This window comes from Pseudorasbora parva, chromosome 9, assembly GCF_024679245.1.
Source record: "Pseudorasbora parva isolate DD20220531a chromosome 9, ASM2467924v1, whole genome shotgun sequence".
Taxonomy (NCBI): domain Eukaryota; kingdom Metazoa; phylum Chordata; class Actinopteri; order Cypriniformes; family Gobionidae; genus Pseudorasbora; species Pseudorasbora parva.
The window spans coordinates 31,726,332-31,745,714 of NC_090180.1; the positions used below are offsets into that span (position 1 = coordinate 31,726,332).

The following is a 19,383-nucleotide window of genomic DNA, read 5'->3' on the forward strand; positions in this document are numbered from 1 at the left end:
TGAAAACAATGTTGAGAGTCAGATAGAGTGCATCCAGAAAGTGTTCACAGTGCTTCACTTTTTTCACATTTTGTTATGCTGCATCCGTATTGCAAAACTAATTATTATTTAAATTAATTATTGATTATTTTCCTCAAAATTCTATAAATACCCATTAACGACAACATTGAAGATTTATAAAAAAAAAAAAAAAAAACATACATAAGTATTCAAAGCCTTAGCCGAACACTTTGTTGAAGCACCTTTGGCACCAATAACAGCCTCAAGTCTTTGTAAGTATAATGCTACAAGCTTGGCACCTATTTTTAGGCAGTTTCTCCCATTCTTCTTTGGCAGGACCTCTCATGCTACATCAGGTTGGAAAGGGGGGCATTGATGCACATTCATTTTAAAGGGGTGGTTGCACTTTTTTAACCTTAGTTAGTGTGTAATGTTGCTGCTTGAGCATAAACAGTATCTGCAAAGTTACAGCGCTGAAAGTTCAATGCAAATGGAGAGTCTTTTAAAGTTACGGTTACTACAAAAACAGCCGGTGGAAAGGGGCGTGGCGTTTTCGGACAACATGTGCTTGGCTCTTCAGCCAATTAAAATACATGAAATGTATTTAGCCATCTAACCAATCTAAGACCATTGCGTTTTTCGGAGGGATGGGCTTCATAGAAGCAGGAAGCAAACAAGCTGTTCAAAGGACAGTGCAGACGGTGTGGAATAAAGGTAAAATATAAGAAAAATACAGTGTTTAAAAAAAAAAAAAAAAGTATTAAGACATGTTATACTGCTCCCTATAAACGCAACCAATCCTAGAAAAAAACACCCCTTTAAAATCTCTCGAGAGATGTTCAATTGGGTTCAAGTCTGGGCTCTGGCTGGGCCACTGAAGGATATTCACAGAGTTGTCCTGTAGCCATTCCTGTTATCTTAGCTGTGTGCTTAGGGTCGTTGTCCGGTTGGAAGATGAACCTTTGCCCCAGTTTGAGGTCCAAAGCACTCTGGAGTAGGTTTTCATTAAGAATGTCTCTGTACATTGCTACATTTATCTTTCCCTCAATCCGGACTAGTTTCCCAGTTCCTGCCGCTAAAAAACATCCCCACAGCATGATGCTGCCACCACCATGCTTCACTGTAGGGATCGTATTTGCCAGGTGATGAGTGGTGCCTGGTTTCCTCCAGACATGACACTTGCCAATCAAACCAGAGTTTAATCTTTGTTTCATCAGACCAGAGAATTTAGTTTCTCATGGTCTTAAAGTCCTTCAGGTGGGCTGTCATGTGTCGTTTACTGAGGACTGGCTTCAGTCTGGCCACTTTACCATACAGGCCTGATTGGTTAAGCGTTGCAGAGATGGTTGTTCTTCTGGAAGATTCTCCTCTCTCCACAGAGAAATGCTGGAGCTCAGTCAGGGAGGTGACCAAGAACCCGATGACAAAGGCCCTTTTCCCCCGATCGCAGGCCACTTTACTCATTGAGACCTTCAATGCTGATTTTTTTTCCTGTCTGGGATGTCTATAGACAATTCCTTAGACTTCATGGCTTTGTTTGTGCTCTGACATGCACTGTTAACTGTGGGACCTTATATAAACAGGTGTGTGCCTTTCCAAATCATGTCCAATCACCTACATCTATCACAGGCGGACTCCAATTCACTTGTAGAAACACCTCAAGGATGATCAGTGGAAGCAGGATGAACCGGAGCACAATTTTGAGTACCATGGCAAAGGCTGTGAATACTTATGTACATGGGATTTGTTTTGTTTTATATTTTTAATACATTTGTAAAGATTTCAAACAAACTTCTTTCATGTTGTCATTATGGAGGATTGTTTGTAGAATTGAGGAAAATAATAAATTTAATACATTTTGGAATAAGGCTGTAACATAAAATTGGGAAAAAGTGAAGCGCTGTGAATACTTTCCGGATTCACTGTAGTTTTAATTTTGTCAGCTATCTTAGTCCTGTATCGAATGTGCTTTTTAGTTATCATCATATTTAGTCAACCTTGTCCTGTTTTTGTTTAGTCAAGTTTTAGTCAACTAAACGTCTGAGCATTTTAGTCTAGCTTTCATCAAAATTATAATCATTTGAGAAATGTAATTTTACATTTCATCAGAATTATTGCACTTTCACCTATAGGCACAAATCAAGAGAACGTCAACCCATATGAATGGTTTGTTTACCTAATTTAATGAGTTATTATAGGCTATTTATCATATAGGCCTATTGGAAAAAAACTTTTCTAAAAAATTTAAAACTGTGAAATTCCATATTACTTTAATGTTGTTCAATTAAAACATCAGCAAAAAAGACTTTGTATTGTCACAGAGGTTGTGTAGGTGATTCAGCAAACAAAATAGTCAAGAGATCCATTGCTTGAATTTATTACAGTTCATCACTGAGAAGGTTGGATGGAATATTTAGTTAAATTTAGCACTAACAGCACAAGCGGCTCGTGAGTGGTGACAGAACACAGACCGACTGAACGACACAAATTTAAGCAGAACATTTCAAATGGATATTGCTGAAATGCAGCTCACTTGTTTATTGATGTTTTCAGATCATCCTCAAGAGAGTGTGTGTTCAACTTATGGAAAAAGTGTAACTGGCACAACGATAACATTAGATGTAGCATAAGCATGAACTGCGAGAGGCTTTCTGCATAAGTTGAATACGAAAGGCGGCCTGACGGAAGCTAGATATTCACTTCTACTTTTACTTAAAATAAAGTTTAAAATGTGGATATTTTTCTTACAAGCCCAATCGATTTGCTTCAGAAGGCCTTTATTAACCCCAGGAGCTTTGTGGATTACTTTTATAATGGATTAAAGCACTTTGACCTTCAAACTCATTGGCCCCATTCACTGCCATTATAAAGCATCCTGGAAGAGTCAGAATATTTATTAATATAACTGTGTTCATTAGAAAGAAGAATGTCACGTAGGATGACTTGAGGGTGAGTAAATCATGGGGTCATTTTCATTTTAAAGTGTCATTGAACACATTAGTTTAAAATAAACACAAAGTGTTCATTTTAAACTAATCCTTTAAAATCAATTCAAAGTTGTGCTCTGTGACATCATACAGCACACACATTAAGTATACAATACGACAAAATAATATATTCAGGTCTGTTTTCATTTTCACATACCATAGATAAAGCAGTTCCACCCGTATCAGATGGGAAATAAATAAGTAAATACTCACCGCAGGAAGCAGAGACTGCATGTTCTGATTGGAGTCTGCTATTGTGGCCAGATACACTAGATTTCTGTGTAGCATCTGTTGGTAACTGCCAGAGAGAAAAGACAGAATCACTTTGATCACAGTCTGAAATGTGCTGAATCCTAGATTATTTGTGCATGTTAATATAATAAACACTAGTGCACCCAACACTGTGTCCTAAACAGACACGATGGGCTGATATTCCAGCGACAAGCAATTTGTCTGTTTAAACTAGTTTTGCAAAGGGGATGAACATTTCCGTAAACTTTCCACAGTAATTTAACCGGGAAATCCTATTTGTAAACTTAATAGGAATTTATGGGAACTAATGGGAAATAACTAAATAACAAAAAATATATTTGGCCATAAGCTGACTTTTTTTGCATATTGATATATTTTTTTATGAATTACTTCTAATTTAGTGTAAAAGAAATATATATTTTTTAAAGCAACTGCAGTGTTTCCCATAGGATTTTGGTGAATTTGTGGGAGGAAATTGTCTGGGGGAATGCCCCCTGTAAGAAAATGTTGTGCATTTTAATGTTAAATTCATTAATCTGGTGCACTTTGAGTTTAAAATGAAGAGATCCAACCCATATTCAGAAAAATCCATTGCGTAATATTGCGCTGCTGCACCCATGGTACAGCAGCAAAGTTCCTTGATTATTAGTTAGGAATGAGTGCAGATTCTAGCCATAACGGTCTAGAACAGGGGTCCCCAGGCATGTAACTAGTTCAAGTTCACTTGTGCATTCGCATCAGATTGTGCTGAAGTAATTTGTAATATTACATTTATTTTGTAACGTTATATGTGATCAATCATATAGGATGCGTTTCTTTTAGCAAAATAAAAAGCACTAGCAAATGGCTTCAGTGTAACGTATGGCAGTGTAACGTACTTTTAGCGCATACAGAGCAATGCATAATAACTATGATTGGGACTGTCATATTATATAACAGAAATGAGAACACTACTTTAATAAATGGTTGTAAATTCATTGGGTTAAGGTGCCGTGTTCAGATTATTGTTCCAGGAAGAGCGTGTGAACACCACGCGTCTCCCATTCTGAATATGAATATCAGCAACTCAATTCAATTTCAATTGTGCATTCGCATCATTTTGTGCAGAGATAATTTGTAATATTTTGTTAACTTTATATAAATCTGATTCATCTCATATAGGAAGCTTTTTGTCGAGTACCGCGCTAGCAAAGAGCTTCATCGTACCAGTGTTGATTCAGCGCATCAGCTTCAGCTCACGCAGTGCAAACAGCAACGCACGACTAATAATAATAATGATTGGGACTGTCACATTACATAACATTAATTAAAACAATATTTTAATAAATCGTTTTGAATTAATTGGGTTTAGGTGACGTTTCAGCATGTTGTTCTTGAAAGAGCGTCCACACATTCTGAATAACAGATCTGAGGCGGCGTTGGTGTTGTATACAGGTTATATATGGCTATATTAATAAGTCATTTAATTGAATTATAAAATCACAGTTATCACACCGACTAATTTTACAATCCCATAGCCCTTTGTTTAGATAAAAAAAAATCCTTCTCATTCATTTGGTGAAGAACATGCGTTTTAAGCAGCATTTGCACATCCTGTCATGCTGTCAGCTATACGCCACTGGTGTGGACGCATATTGCAGTATTAAGGTTAACGATTAATTTAAACGACGATCGATCATGGAAATTTGTGAAAATTGACATCCCTAGTTGGAGCAAAACTCTGCAGGATAGAAATAGATCCCTGGTCTAGAAAATCAAAAAAATATATTTTCCGTCTGTCTTAGTACAGGATGTAACTACAGAAGAGTCATGTTTTTAATAGGAAAAATATTGAAAGTCTTTAGTCATTTTTGAGCGAGATGCTAACAGTCTAATCAGATTCAATGATTTATGCTAAGCTATGCAAAAAAGTGGAACCGCTAGACTCGGAGATCGGCTGAATGGATTCGAAAACTGTAATAATCAACTGTTTAACTCTAGGGGAGTTGGAAAATTAACTTATTTTCAAACATAGTGTTCCTTTAAACAATGATTTGATCTGCTGTAAAGAGAAAAACAAGTAGTTATTCAAACCATATTACACCCATAAGGTGCACAAGTTCATTGTCTATATCAGGAGTCCCCAAACTCAGTCCTGGAGGGCCGCTGTTCTGCAGAGTTTAGCTCCAACCTCAATCAAACACACCTGAACCAGCTAATCAATGCCTTTATAGGCCATAGTAAGACATTGGCTGCATCCGAAACATGCAAAATGCTGCCTTCGGAGGACACATTTCAAGGCAGGAAGGCATCGAGCCACGTCCGAATCTAATGTTTGCTTCACTTCCTGTCTCCTGAGATACCTTCATCTGATCGATTTTTGAAGCCAGGATACGTGTCTTTCGCTGCCTTTGATATCCCACAATCCTGTGCTTTCCATTCAGTGACAGTTGAGCTGGGGGAAAAAGATGGCGTCCAGAAGTTGCGTTTGCGGGTCAGTTTGTGTGTAAATGTATGTTTTTTACCAACATATTACACTTGTGATATTATTTCTAGCGAGAAATCCCTACTGTAGTAATTAAATATGTGTTTAGTTATCACCAGAGCTCTCTCTATTTAGCTGTCGATCGTGTAAACTGTTACACTGCCCTAGAAGTCTGTCCGAAATTAGTTTCGTGAGGTGCTTTCATGCACAAAACGCTGCCTGCAGTCAATGGGTGCGTTTACATGCACGTTCTTAAGCCGATTATGCCTAATGAGCCGACAATAAACATGGTCATGTAAATGCGGTAACCCATTTTCTTTTTTCTTTTAAGTACGGTCATAAACGGCGTAAGCATAAACCGGTCGGGACTGGTAGTTTTTTGCCTCTTACCTCGATTTCGCTCTGCATTGAATCGCATTAACCTGCTTTCTGTCGGCTTATTGAAGTGCGCACATGTGGTAGGTGACAAAAACGCAAACTTCGAGCAGATTTAAATGCATCCAGACAGACCGAGCTAGCGTTTGCATGAAATAAGGACATATATCACAAACGCAGACTCTTTTAAGACCCAGAAAATTGTAAAGAGGTGTTCTCATCTCATGCAGCACAAGTAGCCTAGAAGAGGTTCAGTCAATACGCTGCATAACTGGGATAATATGAGCCGTAAATCTCCCGCTGACACGGTGCACGCTTTATTTAACATCACAACTGACGTAACATTTGATAAACTGTGTATTGGCCTGTCGCGATAGTCAATAAATCAATTAATCGCACGATAAAAAAATGAGCTCGATAATTTTTACGGCCGTGATAATTTCCATTTGCATGCTTGTTTGTTTGTTTTTCTCATCTCTCTCGCTGACTGTGCGCGCGCCTCGTCTGTTTGGGGAGGTTTTTCCAATGGTTTATTCCCGAAGCTCAGCTGGGTGATGAGAGACGTCATGCTCGGCAAGAATCGCATGAACTCGCGCTTCTTTGGTTGCAGAGCCACACGCAAAGCGTTACAAAATTTGACGTGCAAACCGCCAAGCCAAATGGGGTCTCGCGCACTCCGCATTGACGTCATTTTTGCAGCGCGCACCCTCGCGCTCGTGCGGACAGCTGCACTGAAGTTGGCAGTTTGATAAATGCAAGGTAATTCTTCAGGTACATCTTTATGTGCTGAAAAGGCACAATTTCTGTAGAGATAGCAATACACAATATCCTTTTTTGACATCAATGTCTTTTCTCTTGCTGTATCAAAATCTCATCTAGCTTTCCTCAGAGATGGTCAAGTACAGTTTGTACATGATTATATATATATATATATATATATATATATATATATTTTAATACTGTATCCTAAAGTGTGGATAATTAAGCTATATGCTTAATTAACGATTGTGTTAACGATTAAAAGAAAAAAACAACAACAACAACAACCGTACAGAACTGAAAACCATGACCCTAAAACTGTGATACGAACCGAACCGTGGGTTTTGTGAACCATGCCACCCCTAATATGCAGCTAAAACACAATTATCCATTACAGTTTTCATCCATTTTATTTATTGGATATGGTATTATTGTGGATATTAAACTTTTTTTTGTTATCAGTGTTAAATAGTCTTTAGAAATAAGTTAATTGATCTTTGTGTACCTGCATTATTATGCCATTATCATTATTTTAGATGAAAATGGTCTAAGAACGGCAATATTATCGTTTATCGCAATAATTTCCTGGCCGATTTATCGTCCAAAAAAATGTGTTATCGTGACAGGCCTAACTGTGTGCAAGTGATTATATTTCAATAACAAATTGAAAAAGATATATAAAATTAGATTTAGAAGTTAATGCAAAAACTGCCTTATGTGAAGCTTACAAGTGTTGATTACTATATCTAAAAATAAATATCAACTGTATTAATAGTTTGGGTTGTCCTTTAATATTATAGTAATGTGCAATTAAGGGCTCCCTATATAGTTTACAGCATTATCTTTAAGAAACTTTAAGTTATAATTATTTATTTTTTTAAATCAGTAAACACCTGTTGAATAAAAATAAATAAAAAGCAATTTTGTAAAACTGCTGTACTGAACTCATAGCAAACCATGACTTCAAAACCAAGGTACGAACCGAACCGTCAGTTTTGTGTACATCCCTAGTGAACGTGCATCGTCGCTTTCAATATGTCTATAAAAGTCACGCAAAATGATATTCATACAAAGCACAAAATCACAACCTGAGATGATCATTGTCATATTTTTTCAATGATGCTGAAATGGAAACTCTGACTAACACTCCGATTAACATGGAATATATTTTACCAAGTGTCGTTTCTGTTTAGGACATGGTGTAAGACTTACCCGAGGCTCATAAAAAATAAATACATACAAAGACAAAGTGCCTTTGAAACTTTGCTGTAACAGAACTTACTGTGAACATTCAGCTGTTTTCCCTTTACTCTGGAAGTCCATGATGCACTGAATCAATTGATTGTTTTCATCCAGTAACTGCAAGTGAAATACCACAATGTTAATTAAACATCATTAAAGATAGCAAAAAAAGGGGTGAAATGAGTAAGAGCACATATAATGTACCCATTAAAGAATAAATTAATTTGCTGCTAATTCAACATGTTACACTGAGCGACTAGTAAACAAAGTTTCATGAGATACCTAAAACGCCTAATGTGTGTGATGCTTTCAGAGAAGACGACTCAAACTAATTTCCTCAATTAAAATGTTATTTTAGACAGAGTAAAATGTATGAATATAGCATGACCAAATATGACAAAAGCAAAACAAATGTGAATGCATGCGTGCGTTTATAGCATAAACTGATTTAGATAAGTATATTGCTGATATGGGAGACACACAAAATGTGCAGTGCTGTGAATCTCCTGGATTGAAAACCACTGATTTAGATGAAGAGCACAGCTAGAATCAATGAAAACCTTGGTCGTCTATGATTGTGCGCTTTAATTTTACTTGTAACATCTCTGCAACAAGTAATTCTCGACTGGGGTATAATATCTTACAGCAGTTTAGGTGTGAAAATCATATATTTTCGAATATAATAACACAATAACAATACCATAGGGAAAACTAATCAGACGTAAGTAATAGAAAACAGAATCACAATCTTCACGGACCACTTCAGACCCCAGTAATGAAAACAGAGGATCGACAAATCAGACGTGATAAATAAAAACCGCAAAACACATCAACAGGAAAAATATTTCACTGATCAAATCAGACATGAATTACGAAAAGCCGAGGAATTGAGGTAGACTGCTCAAATCAGACATGAGTAATCGATACGAAGAAGTCCGCTATTAGCATAACGTTACGTGCGTGTAACGATATGTGATTAATAATCAAATCAGGTCTAAAGTAACGTTACTGGTAATAATACGTCGATGGCACGCGATTTTCCGCGATTGAACGCGTCCACTGCGATGCTAGTACACAAGCCTCTATTGTGATTGATCCGAGTGTCGAGCGCGTAGCGGCTAACAAAGACACGGCGGAGATGAGCAGATTTCAACATCGTTAAAAAGCTGCACAATGAGTCAAAATCAGCTCTGCGTTATACGTGTTTCTGTCTCATAGGAGCCTTTAAATACGATGACAAACATGTCTCTGAGATGTTTTGATAATGGTGTTGGCGGGAGAGATGTCACGGCTAACTAGCCGAGCCCATTCTACAAACGCAATTTCGCTCTGCTTGATGAATGATTAAATTAAATTACCTTTTGAATCCCGGCAGGCGTTATATCGCCCTTGGCACGCTGCCGGTGCTGTGCGAAAGCCACAGACATGTTGGTTTATCGTTGGTTGAGATCACCGTTACAGTGAATCAAACACACTGACCGACGCGAACAAACGCGCTGAGCTGCGAAATCAGACTGATCCATTGCTCACGTGACCATCGGGGACGTCGGTGATCTCATCGCACCCAAACCAAGCAACTAACGTGACTCTCTCGAATCCAATCGCTTGGGAAAATATTTATGAAAACAACTGAAAGTGCATTATTCAAAATTTGATATGTATAGCACAATATCCCCCGTTAACACAAAAATGTATGCGCAAGAGTCACGGCGTCACCCCTATTTTCGACAATAATAGTTTGTTCCTGAGGGTCACAGAGGGGGAATTCCAAATGGCATTCGTTTCGTGCACACTAGGAGCGTTTCGTTGGTCAAGCTCAAATTGAATGTGCAAAACAGCGTCGTAGTGTGAAATATACTCATTGAATTTACATTTCCCATATGAGTGTCTGCAACATTTGGTGTAAAAATTCATTGTTGTAATTTTCCATGTCATACACCATTGTAGGCTATTAGCGTTACATTTAAATTCGAACTGAATATTGTAAATAGCTAAATTAAATATACGTGCTTTTAAGATTAGCCTGCTATGACCTATTTATTTTTTTACAGCTGATGACGCATCAGTGTTATTATGGGAAAAAAATTGCTAATTTAGTCACTGAACAAAATGTAAAATTATTCAAAGAGCTAAAACTACAGAGCTAACTGTCTTTTGGAATATTTTTTAACAATCAATATATTATATATATATATATATATATATATATATATATATATATATATATATATATATATATATATATATATATATATAATACAATATATTTTGTAACATACTTGTAAAATAAATATGTGAATAAATAATCTATTCTATTTAAAAATTGAAAATGCAGTAGGCTAGTTGAATTATTGAATAACCGATGACAAGGAAGGCAGAATCCATTCATCTGAAAGGTAAAATTATTCAAGGACTATAAACAGGCATATGAATATTTAGGCTGCATGTTTTGCCCATATTTTTATTTAAATTATGTCATAGGCTAATAGCAAGACTCTAAATGGAAATTTGATGATTTATAGGCTGCCGAAAGCGGATGTCTCAAATGTAGCCTATAGTTACATCAAAATCTTGGAAATAGGCTACGGAATAATAAATCCCATTAATTACAACTATTTTAGGGGTTAAAGAGGGCCGGAACAGCACCTTAGATAAATAAATAAATAAATAAATAAATAAATAGATCCATTCCAGCAGTGAAGAAGATCAGCTGAGCTAAACCGCCTCACACATAGCGCTGACAAACTGGGCGCTTGCCTTTCGCCGATCTATTGAAGTGATAACAAACGCCACAGTCGCTTTATCCATTTAAATTTGATACAAGCGCATCATCGTGTATAGCCTGCAAAGGCTCTGTTGTGAACGGTATCTGAACCAGACCTCTATCTCTGACTCTGACTATGTGAACGGAAGTGTTGAGGTAAACTATTGGCTGCCTATCGACTCCAGCTGGTCGCCGTGGTCCAGACCTCGGTATTTTTTAAAGGTGTATAAATATTGTAAAATAATTAGATTAGGCATAAGATAATGAATGTATGTGTGTGCATATTGCAAATTAATTTATTAAACCTATAGCGTTGTCAGTAAATTAACTTGAATAAGAAAATGCTTAATAAAATATAGGCTATATCAGTTGACCCTGTGATTACTTTATTCTTACACAGACGGAAATGAACAGACTGTCAGTCAGAGGATGAGAAAAGACACGGCAAGAGAAGGAGACTGAGAAAAAAAGAGTGATGGACGGGTTGAATGACGAGAGAGCAGGTATGACAGATAATGTTCTACCCACTAACATGGTTTTAAAACTTTTTTTTTCTTCAACCATCTTAAAATATTTTAAAATGCACATATGTAGCCTAGATCAATCAAATTATGAAATAACCCCCCAAAATAGCTCAAATTAAGCAAAATGTTTGAGTCTTTATTTTGACTCTGCAAATCTAGGTTATTATGATTTATTTCTGTTGTAGTTGTGTCTTCAGCTATTTTGGTGGGTTACATTTTAATCAGTTTTGAACTTCCCTTTTTTTTATGTTTGACATATCATATCATTGTAGATGAAGATGGACCAATAAGTATTGTGATACTTGGTGCCACAGTGACACTCTTATACTTAGAAACCTATGTATGTATGTATGTATGTATGTATGTATGTATGTATGTGTGTGTATATATATATATATACCAATTATTATTTAAAGATAACAACACTATACATGCCACTCAGGGCCTTCAATGTCAATTTTACGCCAAGGGTCTAATTTTATCTTTTTACATGAAAAATAAGAACTATAACTTTTACAAATCTACATGAACGAGGTAATATATATATATATATATATATATATATATATATATATATATATATATATATATATATATATATATATATATATATATATATATAAACATATGTACTGTTTCTCGCAGATTTTTCTACCATTGACATGCATTATATGACTGACAGACTGAAAGACTGAGTTAAAAATCTTAGTTTCTGTTCTGCTAAAGAAACAAAATCAACTATCTTGGAGGTAAGCAGATAAATATAAAATTTTCATTTTTGGGTGAACTATCCTTTTAACTTAATTTCTGCAAAATTGATTGATTTTGTTTATTTTGTTTTGTTTTGATTTAGATTTTATTTTGGTACAGTAAAAGCAGAATTGTTATTTCAAAATGCCATTTTCTTTTACATTTCCAAATAAGAACGTTTTTCATGTATTATATTTACAGGACCTAAAAATATGGTCTTTTTTCAGCTTTTTTTGTTTCCTTCTGAAAGCTAAACTGAGAGATGAAATGAATTTTTTTGTGTGAAAACTTGCATCTCAATTTGCATACTATACATCCTAAATAGTTTGTGACATTAGTAATATTCAATGCTATTTAGGGCGTGGATAGGGTGAATAGTATGCACATTGAGATGCAGGGTATGTAATACTTGTCTCATCAACTTTCTGAAAGGTCACCAGCAGAGGGAGCAGAGGGAGCGGGATATGTGGGATCAGATCATCTCAGAGTATTACAGTAGCTCATGTTATAAACATTAGGTTTGGTTTATCAAGAGGTTCTGTCTATCAATCACAAGGTATCGCTCACTACTTATTGAAATATACACTGCCTGCTCTAAAAAAAAGCCACTTTTTGAATTTAAATATGTAAATGCTTTATGTGATTGGATCATTATTGTGTTTATAGCATGTTAAATGTTTGGCAACGACATTTTCTTCTGTTTGGTCTAACAATGATTGATGGAGCGTTTAGCTCTTCATTTTATCGTATGGCTGCTTTTAACCTAGAAAGGTCTAATCGGCAATCATCTTTGGCATCTGGGGAGTCACTTTTGTCAAAACCAAGAAACCTCAAACCTGCAGTCAAAAAGAGAAATTAAAGCGATAGAGTGTTATCCTGTGTTAGAAACGAGAGTAATTGACCATTCAGAGATCTCAGTGATGGCTTCAATTCTGACATTTTACAGACATTAACAGACATTTCAGTTGCTCAACGGGTAGCGGGATAATTTGCAATGTGTGATCTGATCTGACTGAGCAATCGTTAGATTTAACATCAGGAACCTACGTGATTTAGTTTTCATTTGGTCAGAACAAAAGCAACAGATGTGTTACTTGGTCAGATCATTTTTTTTCTTGGATATATATAGTAGGTAGTGGTTTAATGGATCAAAAAATTATGTTTGGATTATTTTACGGTTTATAAATCATGGATTGGATCATTTAATGCATCAGCTATTTTGGTACCAAATTTGATATTAAAAAATATTTTGGGGGTGAGAGCCGTAGCAACCCAGTGTTTGGGTAGTTTTTATGTTACCCAGATCCTGCTTTAGACATAACAACCCACTGTTTGTGTATCTTTTGTGTTACCCAGATCCTGGGTTAGACGTAACAACCCAATTATTGGGTAGCTTTTGTGTAACCCAGATCCTGGGTCAAACATAACATCCCAATGTTTGGTTGGTTTTTGTGCTACCGATCTCCTGGGTCAAACAACCCAGTGTTTGAGTAATTTTTGTGTAACCCAGGTCCTGGGTCAGCCGTAACAACCCTTTATTCACTGTATACATTTAATAGATTAATCTTTAAAGTGGTACTTCAGCGCTGGGAAGATGAATCTGCATTTAAACTGGGTCATCAATGTAGTAGAAATGTGAAATTATTTTTGAATTTGGTGCCTTCTAGACTGAGAAAAGACAGAAAATGTATTTTTGTTCATGGGGATGAAAGACTACAATTCCCAGAATGCTTCGCTGCCCTGTGAGGCCATTCCCAAAGCCACCGCTACTGGATTACTGTGACTGAGTTGGAGAAGACACTACAATTAAAAACTGAACATGTCTGTTCAATATAATGAGTGAGTCACTGCGCAAGTATCACAGCACTGAGCACTAACTGCAGGAGTCAGATAAATGAGCTGATGAGCTCTCATGATGAGAGCTGAGGTAATCGTGACTACACTCACGGCATACATTCACAACGCGAGTTCAGTCTGGCGCGTTTCAGTTCATGCCTTTGCAAGCTTAGAAATTAATTTGAGAAGTTAAAAGACTTACATTGCTCGCCATAGCTCCGTTTAAATGAGTGCCTGTAACTGAGCTGAGCTGTGAATGTGATCTCCCATCCCCCATGCACGGGTTCAAAACATGCGGAAATGGCTCCCTCTGCTAGCTGTAGTCTTTAGCCTTTGGTCAAACATTCCTCCTATGATGCAAATATCGTCAATTTGCATCATAGGAGGAATTTTTCCAGAAATAAATTGCATAAATCTCTTGTCTCAGGGGGATATGAGGGGGGAAAGCACAATAATTTGAATATACTTCAGGGTTTCTACTGATACAAAGCCATATGCTAATCGCTGAAGTAACCATTTAAGCGAGGCGATTATGATTTTTTTTTAACATTAGTGTGTAATTTTGCTGTTTGAGCCTAAACAACATCTGCAAAGTTATGACGCTCAAAGGTTAAAGCATTAAAGGGTTCTATGGTAAATATGGCTGAAAACAGCCGTGACCAGCAACTTTAATGAGAGTCTCATATCTATCATTTGATCTACCTAAATCAAAATGTCATAATTACTCACAATGTCATTCCAAAATGACTTTCTTTTTTGTGGAACAGGTTTTTTTTTTTTTTGTCCATACAATAGAAGTCAAGTGTAACCAAAATGGTTTGGTTGCCAACATTCTTCGGTGTTTCACAGAAGAGAGAAAGTCAGACAGATTTGGAATGATGGCAGCATTTAGCAGTGAATTTACTTTACAACATGTTAGCTCAAAATAAGTGTTTTAATGCCTAGTGACAAAAGTCCCTGTACTAGTTTGATTTATTCATTTATTTTTAATTTATGAACAATCCTATCAAAAACATTCCCAGGGGAACTCGTGGGCCAGATGTGCTGGATTTGTCCAGGGCCGAATTTTAGCCCGAGTCCAGCCCTGCTGGTGCTGGTCCTGGTCCTGGTCCTGCTCCTGGTCTTGCTCCTGGTCCTGCTCCTGTTCCTGCTCCTGCTCCTGCTCCTGCTCCTGGTCTTGCTCGCTTAGTAATCAAATTGCCTTTTTAACACCAAACCTAAAGGCATGGGGATATGTTCACAACCTAAGTCGGCTTTTATTACAGAATTTCATGACAGAATTTCACTGTAAACCCTATGCTCAAAATAATTTGGTTTGAGTAGTGTAAACTTACTCCAATTACCTTTTATGAGTATTTAGAACTTTCATTTTCTTTTAGGTTCATGAAACTGATACATTTTAAGTAATCTGAATTGTTTCATTGTTTTGAGAACTTGTTTCTTTTAATTTAGACCAACTTGATTTTAGCGGAAACTGGGTTAGGATTTATATTTCCCAGCATACTTTGCCATGACACTTGAAAGGGAGAGTAAATGTTTTTTTTTGCAAGATTAATGTTAAATGTATTTAGTAGTGTTTAATGTGTTACTATGCTAATTTAAAAGAGTTTCTGTTATGTGGATTTTTGTTGTTGTTGTTGTGGAACATGAGCTTAGTTTGAGAACAGATAGGTTAAATGTTCTACTGTCATACTCATTCAGCAATTGCTATGCTAATGCTATCAAAGCATTGTGTTACCAATTAGCAAGTTAGCATTTTCTAATTAGTTAAAATTATACAAGTTTCTACTACTAAAAATAATTAAGTTGAGATAACATGATAATTTTAAGATAAAGGTATAAATTAGCGTACTCAGATGTTTCAAGTTTTTTTTTTATGTATGAGTGCAAAAACCAAACTCTGCAAGTTTTGTTTACTTAAACTTTGAATTTCTTAACTTAAAAAAATGTGAGTTTTGCCAACTTAGATTTAAACATCCCAATGATGTTAAATGCGCTCATTGTGAAGAGCTAATAACGCGTAACGGAGTCATATATAAACAGGAATCCTTCTGCCACACACTCGAATGAAGATCTACTGAGAGGAGACGCGATTCTGATGCCTGTACTGACCTGCGATGGCCAGAGAGGGAAAGTAAGTGTTAAGACAACTTCATTGCTTAAGTAGATTTTTCTGCTATCAGTAGTTCACTATTTATTTTTCTTATTTACTTATTTACTTTCACTCCCTAAATTGTTTCACATGCTTTATTTTTACATTTTCAAACCAGGCTTGTTACTTTAGTTTTAAACTGTATTTGGTGGCAAGATTAATATTATTTCTTGTCATTGTGTGCTTTTTGTCATTTCCTGGTTATCACACCCCACAGACTTAGGCTAAAGACCATGGAGTAAGGTAAAAGGAAGAATGTCTAAAGTTATGAATGAGACAGAGGGAGATATAGCGATGCCGACGTGGCCATATGAAGGAGATGTTCATGTTCGAAGTTGTCGGCGTCAAAAAAGATTCCTTTATGTCAACCTAAAAAGCATGAAGTGCTGACTTTCAAGAATTTGCTGTTGAATTTGAGAAAGCTCCGAAAAAATACGTTCCATTTGTTATCTCAAATTGTTTAGGCCAGTGAATAGGCATGTCTCTGGAATGTGTGTTCTCAGTCATGTTGCCAATGTGAGCAGTTCTGATTTAAAGAAATACTTTTCTTTATATATATATATATATATATATATATATATATATATATATATATATATATATATATATATATATATATATATATATATATGGAAATGTATACTCTGATTTTTATTTCTCCAATATTAAAGTGGTAGTTTAGCCCCAAAATTTAAATTTTGTCATAATTTGCTTACTTTAACCTACTTATTTACTTGCTCCTCCATACTATGGAAGTCAATGGGGACCATCAACAGTTTGGTTACAAACATTCTACAGAGTATCTTCTTTTGTGCTGGTTTGGGACAACTTTTACCAGACTCTTTTTAAACATGAGTCTGTACTTCTTGGGTGAAGGATGAATACTTTTTCCATGGGCGACATCGTGACTATGATGAGAAAGAGAGCTTGCTGTCCTTGTCATGGTCTCAACCTCCTGTTTTCGGTTTGCTTACATGTCTTTGGTCCCTGTTGCATTCATATTTCTTTGGACCGCACCCACGTTTGTCTGGAAATTGAGAGTAAACCATATTTTCAACGGCTTGTTGTCCTTGTTTGGTGCGCTTCAGGGTTCAGGTGGCAGCTTTTACACTTATTCAAATGAACCGCAACAGAGCAATCACACCAGGTTTTTAGTTTTATTCCAACTAAACACGGCACACCCTAATACACAACCACATGACCAGCTTTCATAAACTTGACGGATGTCTTTGATGAACACTGATAAGAGTGAAATGGGCGCAGGCAACTCCTCATGGATTGACTCACACACTGTGGGAGGTAAACAATAATTCTGAGCGGAGTTCCCACATCTCCACCTTTCCACGGTACAGTGCGCAAGCCTTCATGACACAACATCTTATCAATGTGATACGCCATGCAATCTGCCTGTTGATGTCTCATCCACCCTGCAGTAAAAACTTCTTACGGCATGAATCTCATGCATTGCCAACACTGAGGACTGAGGATCTGCTTTGCTATGGAATTACCTTTGTCTCAATGACGGTTTAGCACTGAATCTGATGAGGTGCATGCGCAGACAACACTCAAGTCAATTGTAACAGTCAAAAAATAAAGTGTCAGTGTCAGTGTCAAGATGAGTCGGAAACAGTGCTTCTATTGTAAGCCTGCTGGAGCTCTTATCTTTCCTAGCCGATTGAAATGAATTATTAACTTGTTGTTTAAAGAGATAAGAAACACATGGTGGATTTTTATGAGAGAGTCTTTCACAAGACCACAGTCTGGTAGAATTCATTTCTCTTTTGTTTATCTTTTACACTGTAAAAAATGTAGTTGGTTTTTGTTGGTTTAACTTTAAAAAGTAAGTAACCTGGCTGCCTTAAAATTTTGAGTTTATTGAAATTAAACATTTGAGTTGATACAATGAAGGACATTGGTTTAATAAATAGAAACTCAAAATATTTTTGTATCTGAACCACATAAAAAAATGGATAAATCATGAAAATAGTACAATTTGTCACGTTGCACTGCTTCATCAGAAATAAAACACACACAATTACACAATATGCTTACAAAATCTTTTAATAATATTTGAATAAAGGTTGTTGAATCTCAAAAAATCTTCATTGTATTAACTCAAAATTTTAATTTCAATGAACTCAAATGAAATTTTAAGGTAACCAGGTAACTTTTTTTCTAAATATTTTTTTTACAGTGTAAATTCTGTGAAATCAAAATGTATCCATGCACATTAACAAAATGCCCTTGTAATCTTTGAAACATTAACTTCCCCTCATATGTCTCTTCTAAATAACAAAAATGTTATTCAAAAAGAATTCTCAGCAAAATCTAAAATTCTGTAATTTTCTTGTTAGAAATAGCCAAACTGGATGTCATTTCCCCTGTAATGTCGTGGTTTCCAGTGTAAACTACACTCCCAACATATGACGAGTCACACATTGCTTATGCAAGTCAAGATTTCAGAACACTTGAGAATACTGATCAAGGGCGATTCAAGGATTTTAATATTAGTATGATTATTATTTTTATATTTAAGATATTGTTTATATAGGGTACACATGAACAGTAGGTTCTACACTACCTATCCATCTAGTATTTTTTTAAATAACCAGCTAATATGCATTAGTATTGATTAAAAAAGAGACACACTTCATATTACTGTAATTATCTAGATTAGCAATATGTAGGTAAAAAGATGTTTTTAAAAAAATTCAACTTGTAATGTTTCAAGCACTATAATTTTTTTTATCTGTGCAGTAAAATTAATTTAAGAAGATCTACATTTATCCTTTTCATTCATGGAGATAACATTTTGTTAAAGCTGTTAGTTAGTAGATAACGCTTTAGTGAAGGATATCTGTCACCTGGTGGAAAATAAAGGAATTGCTGCTATAACCAGTAGAAGGTAGTGGATGACCACTTATTTGCGATTTTCACTCCCTTTTATAGTTCTTTTCATGTGTTTTGCGCTTGCATTTATTATCATATATGTGTGTGTGTATATATATATATCTTGAATTGCTTTCGCATCATATTATTTGAACTGTATTTATGACAAAGAACTACACATATGCAGATATCATAATAATCTATCAATAAATGCACACATTTTGTGTGTCCATTTTGTGTGTCCTCGTCCTCTGACACTGGTGCTGCTGCCATTTGAATAATTAATAATAATAATACCGGTCTCATATGAGTTTTAAAGGTGACTGAGGCGAATGAATTAGTGTACATATTACGGTGTTAACAGCAACTTTTTAAGAGGGCTGGGTGGA

General features: G+C 35.9%; 2 protein-coding genes across 4 annotated transcripts in view; one reads left to right on the plus strand and one right to left on the minus strand.

Moving 5' to 3' along the window:
* ss18 (SS18 subunit of BAF chromatin remodeling complex) overlaps nucleotides 1-9,597 on the minus strand; it is a 29,718-nt gene extending 20,121 nt beyond the window's left edge. For all 3 annotated transcript variants that reach the window (XM_067452238.1, XM_067452239.1, XM_067452237.1), the window contains exons 1-3: nucleotides 9,438-9,597; nucleotides 8,120-8,196; nucleotides 3,201-3,285 (exon numbers count right to left, since the gene is read on the minus strand). In XM_067452238.1, the coding sequence (XP_067308339.1) occupies nucleotides 3,201-3,285; nucleotides 8,120-8,196; nucleotides 9,438-9,506 (231 nt within the window). In that variant the 5' untranslated portion in view covers nucleotides 9,507-9,597. The remainder of the gene's footprint in view (nucleotides 1-3,200; nucleotides 3,286-8,119; nucleotides 8,197-9,437) is intronic.
* A 6,434-nt stretch (nucleotides 9,598-16,031) lies between these two features.
* Nucleotides 16,032-19,383, plus strand: part of dsg2l (desmoglein 2 like) — a 40,592-nt gene continuing 37,240 nt past the window's right edge. Inside the window, exon 1 of the mRNA XM_067452236.1 lies at nucleotides 16,032-16,087. Coding sequence (XP_067308337.1) covers nucleotides 16,052-16,087 — 36 coding nt within the window. The 5' untranslated portion in view covers nucleotides 16,032-16,051. The remainder of the gene's footprint in view (nucleotides 16,088-19,383) is intronic.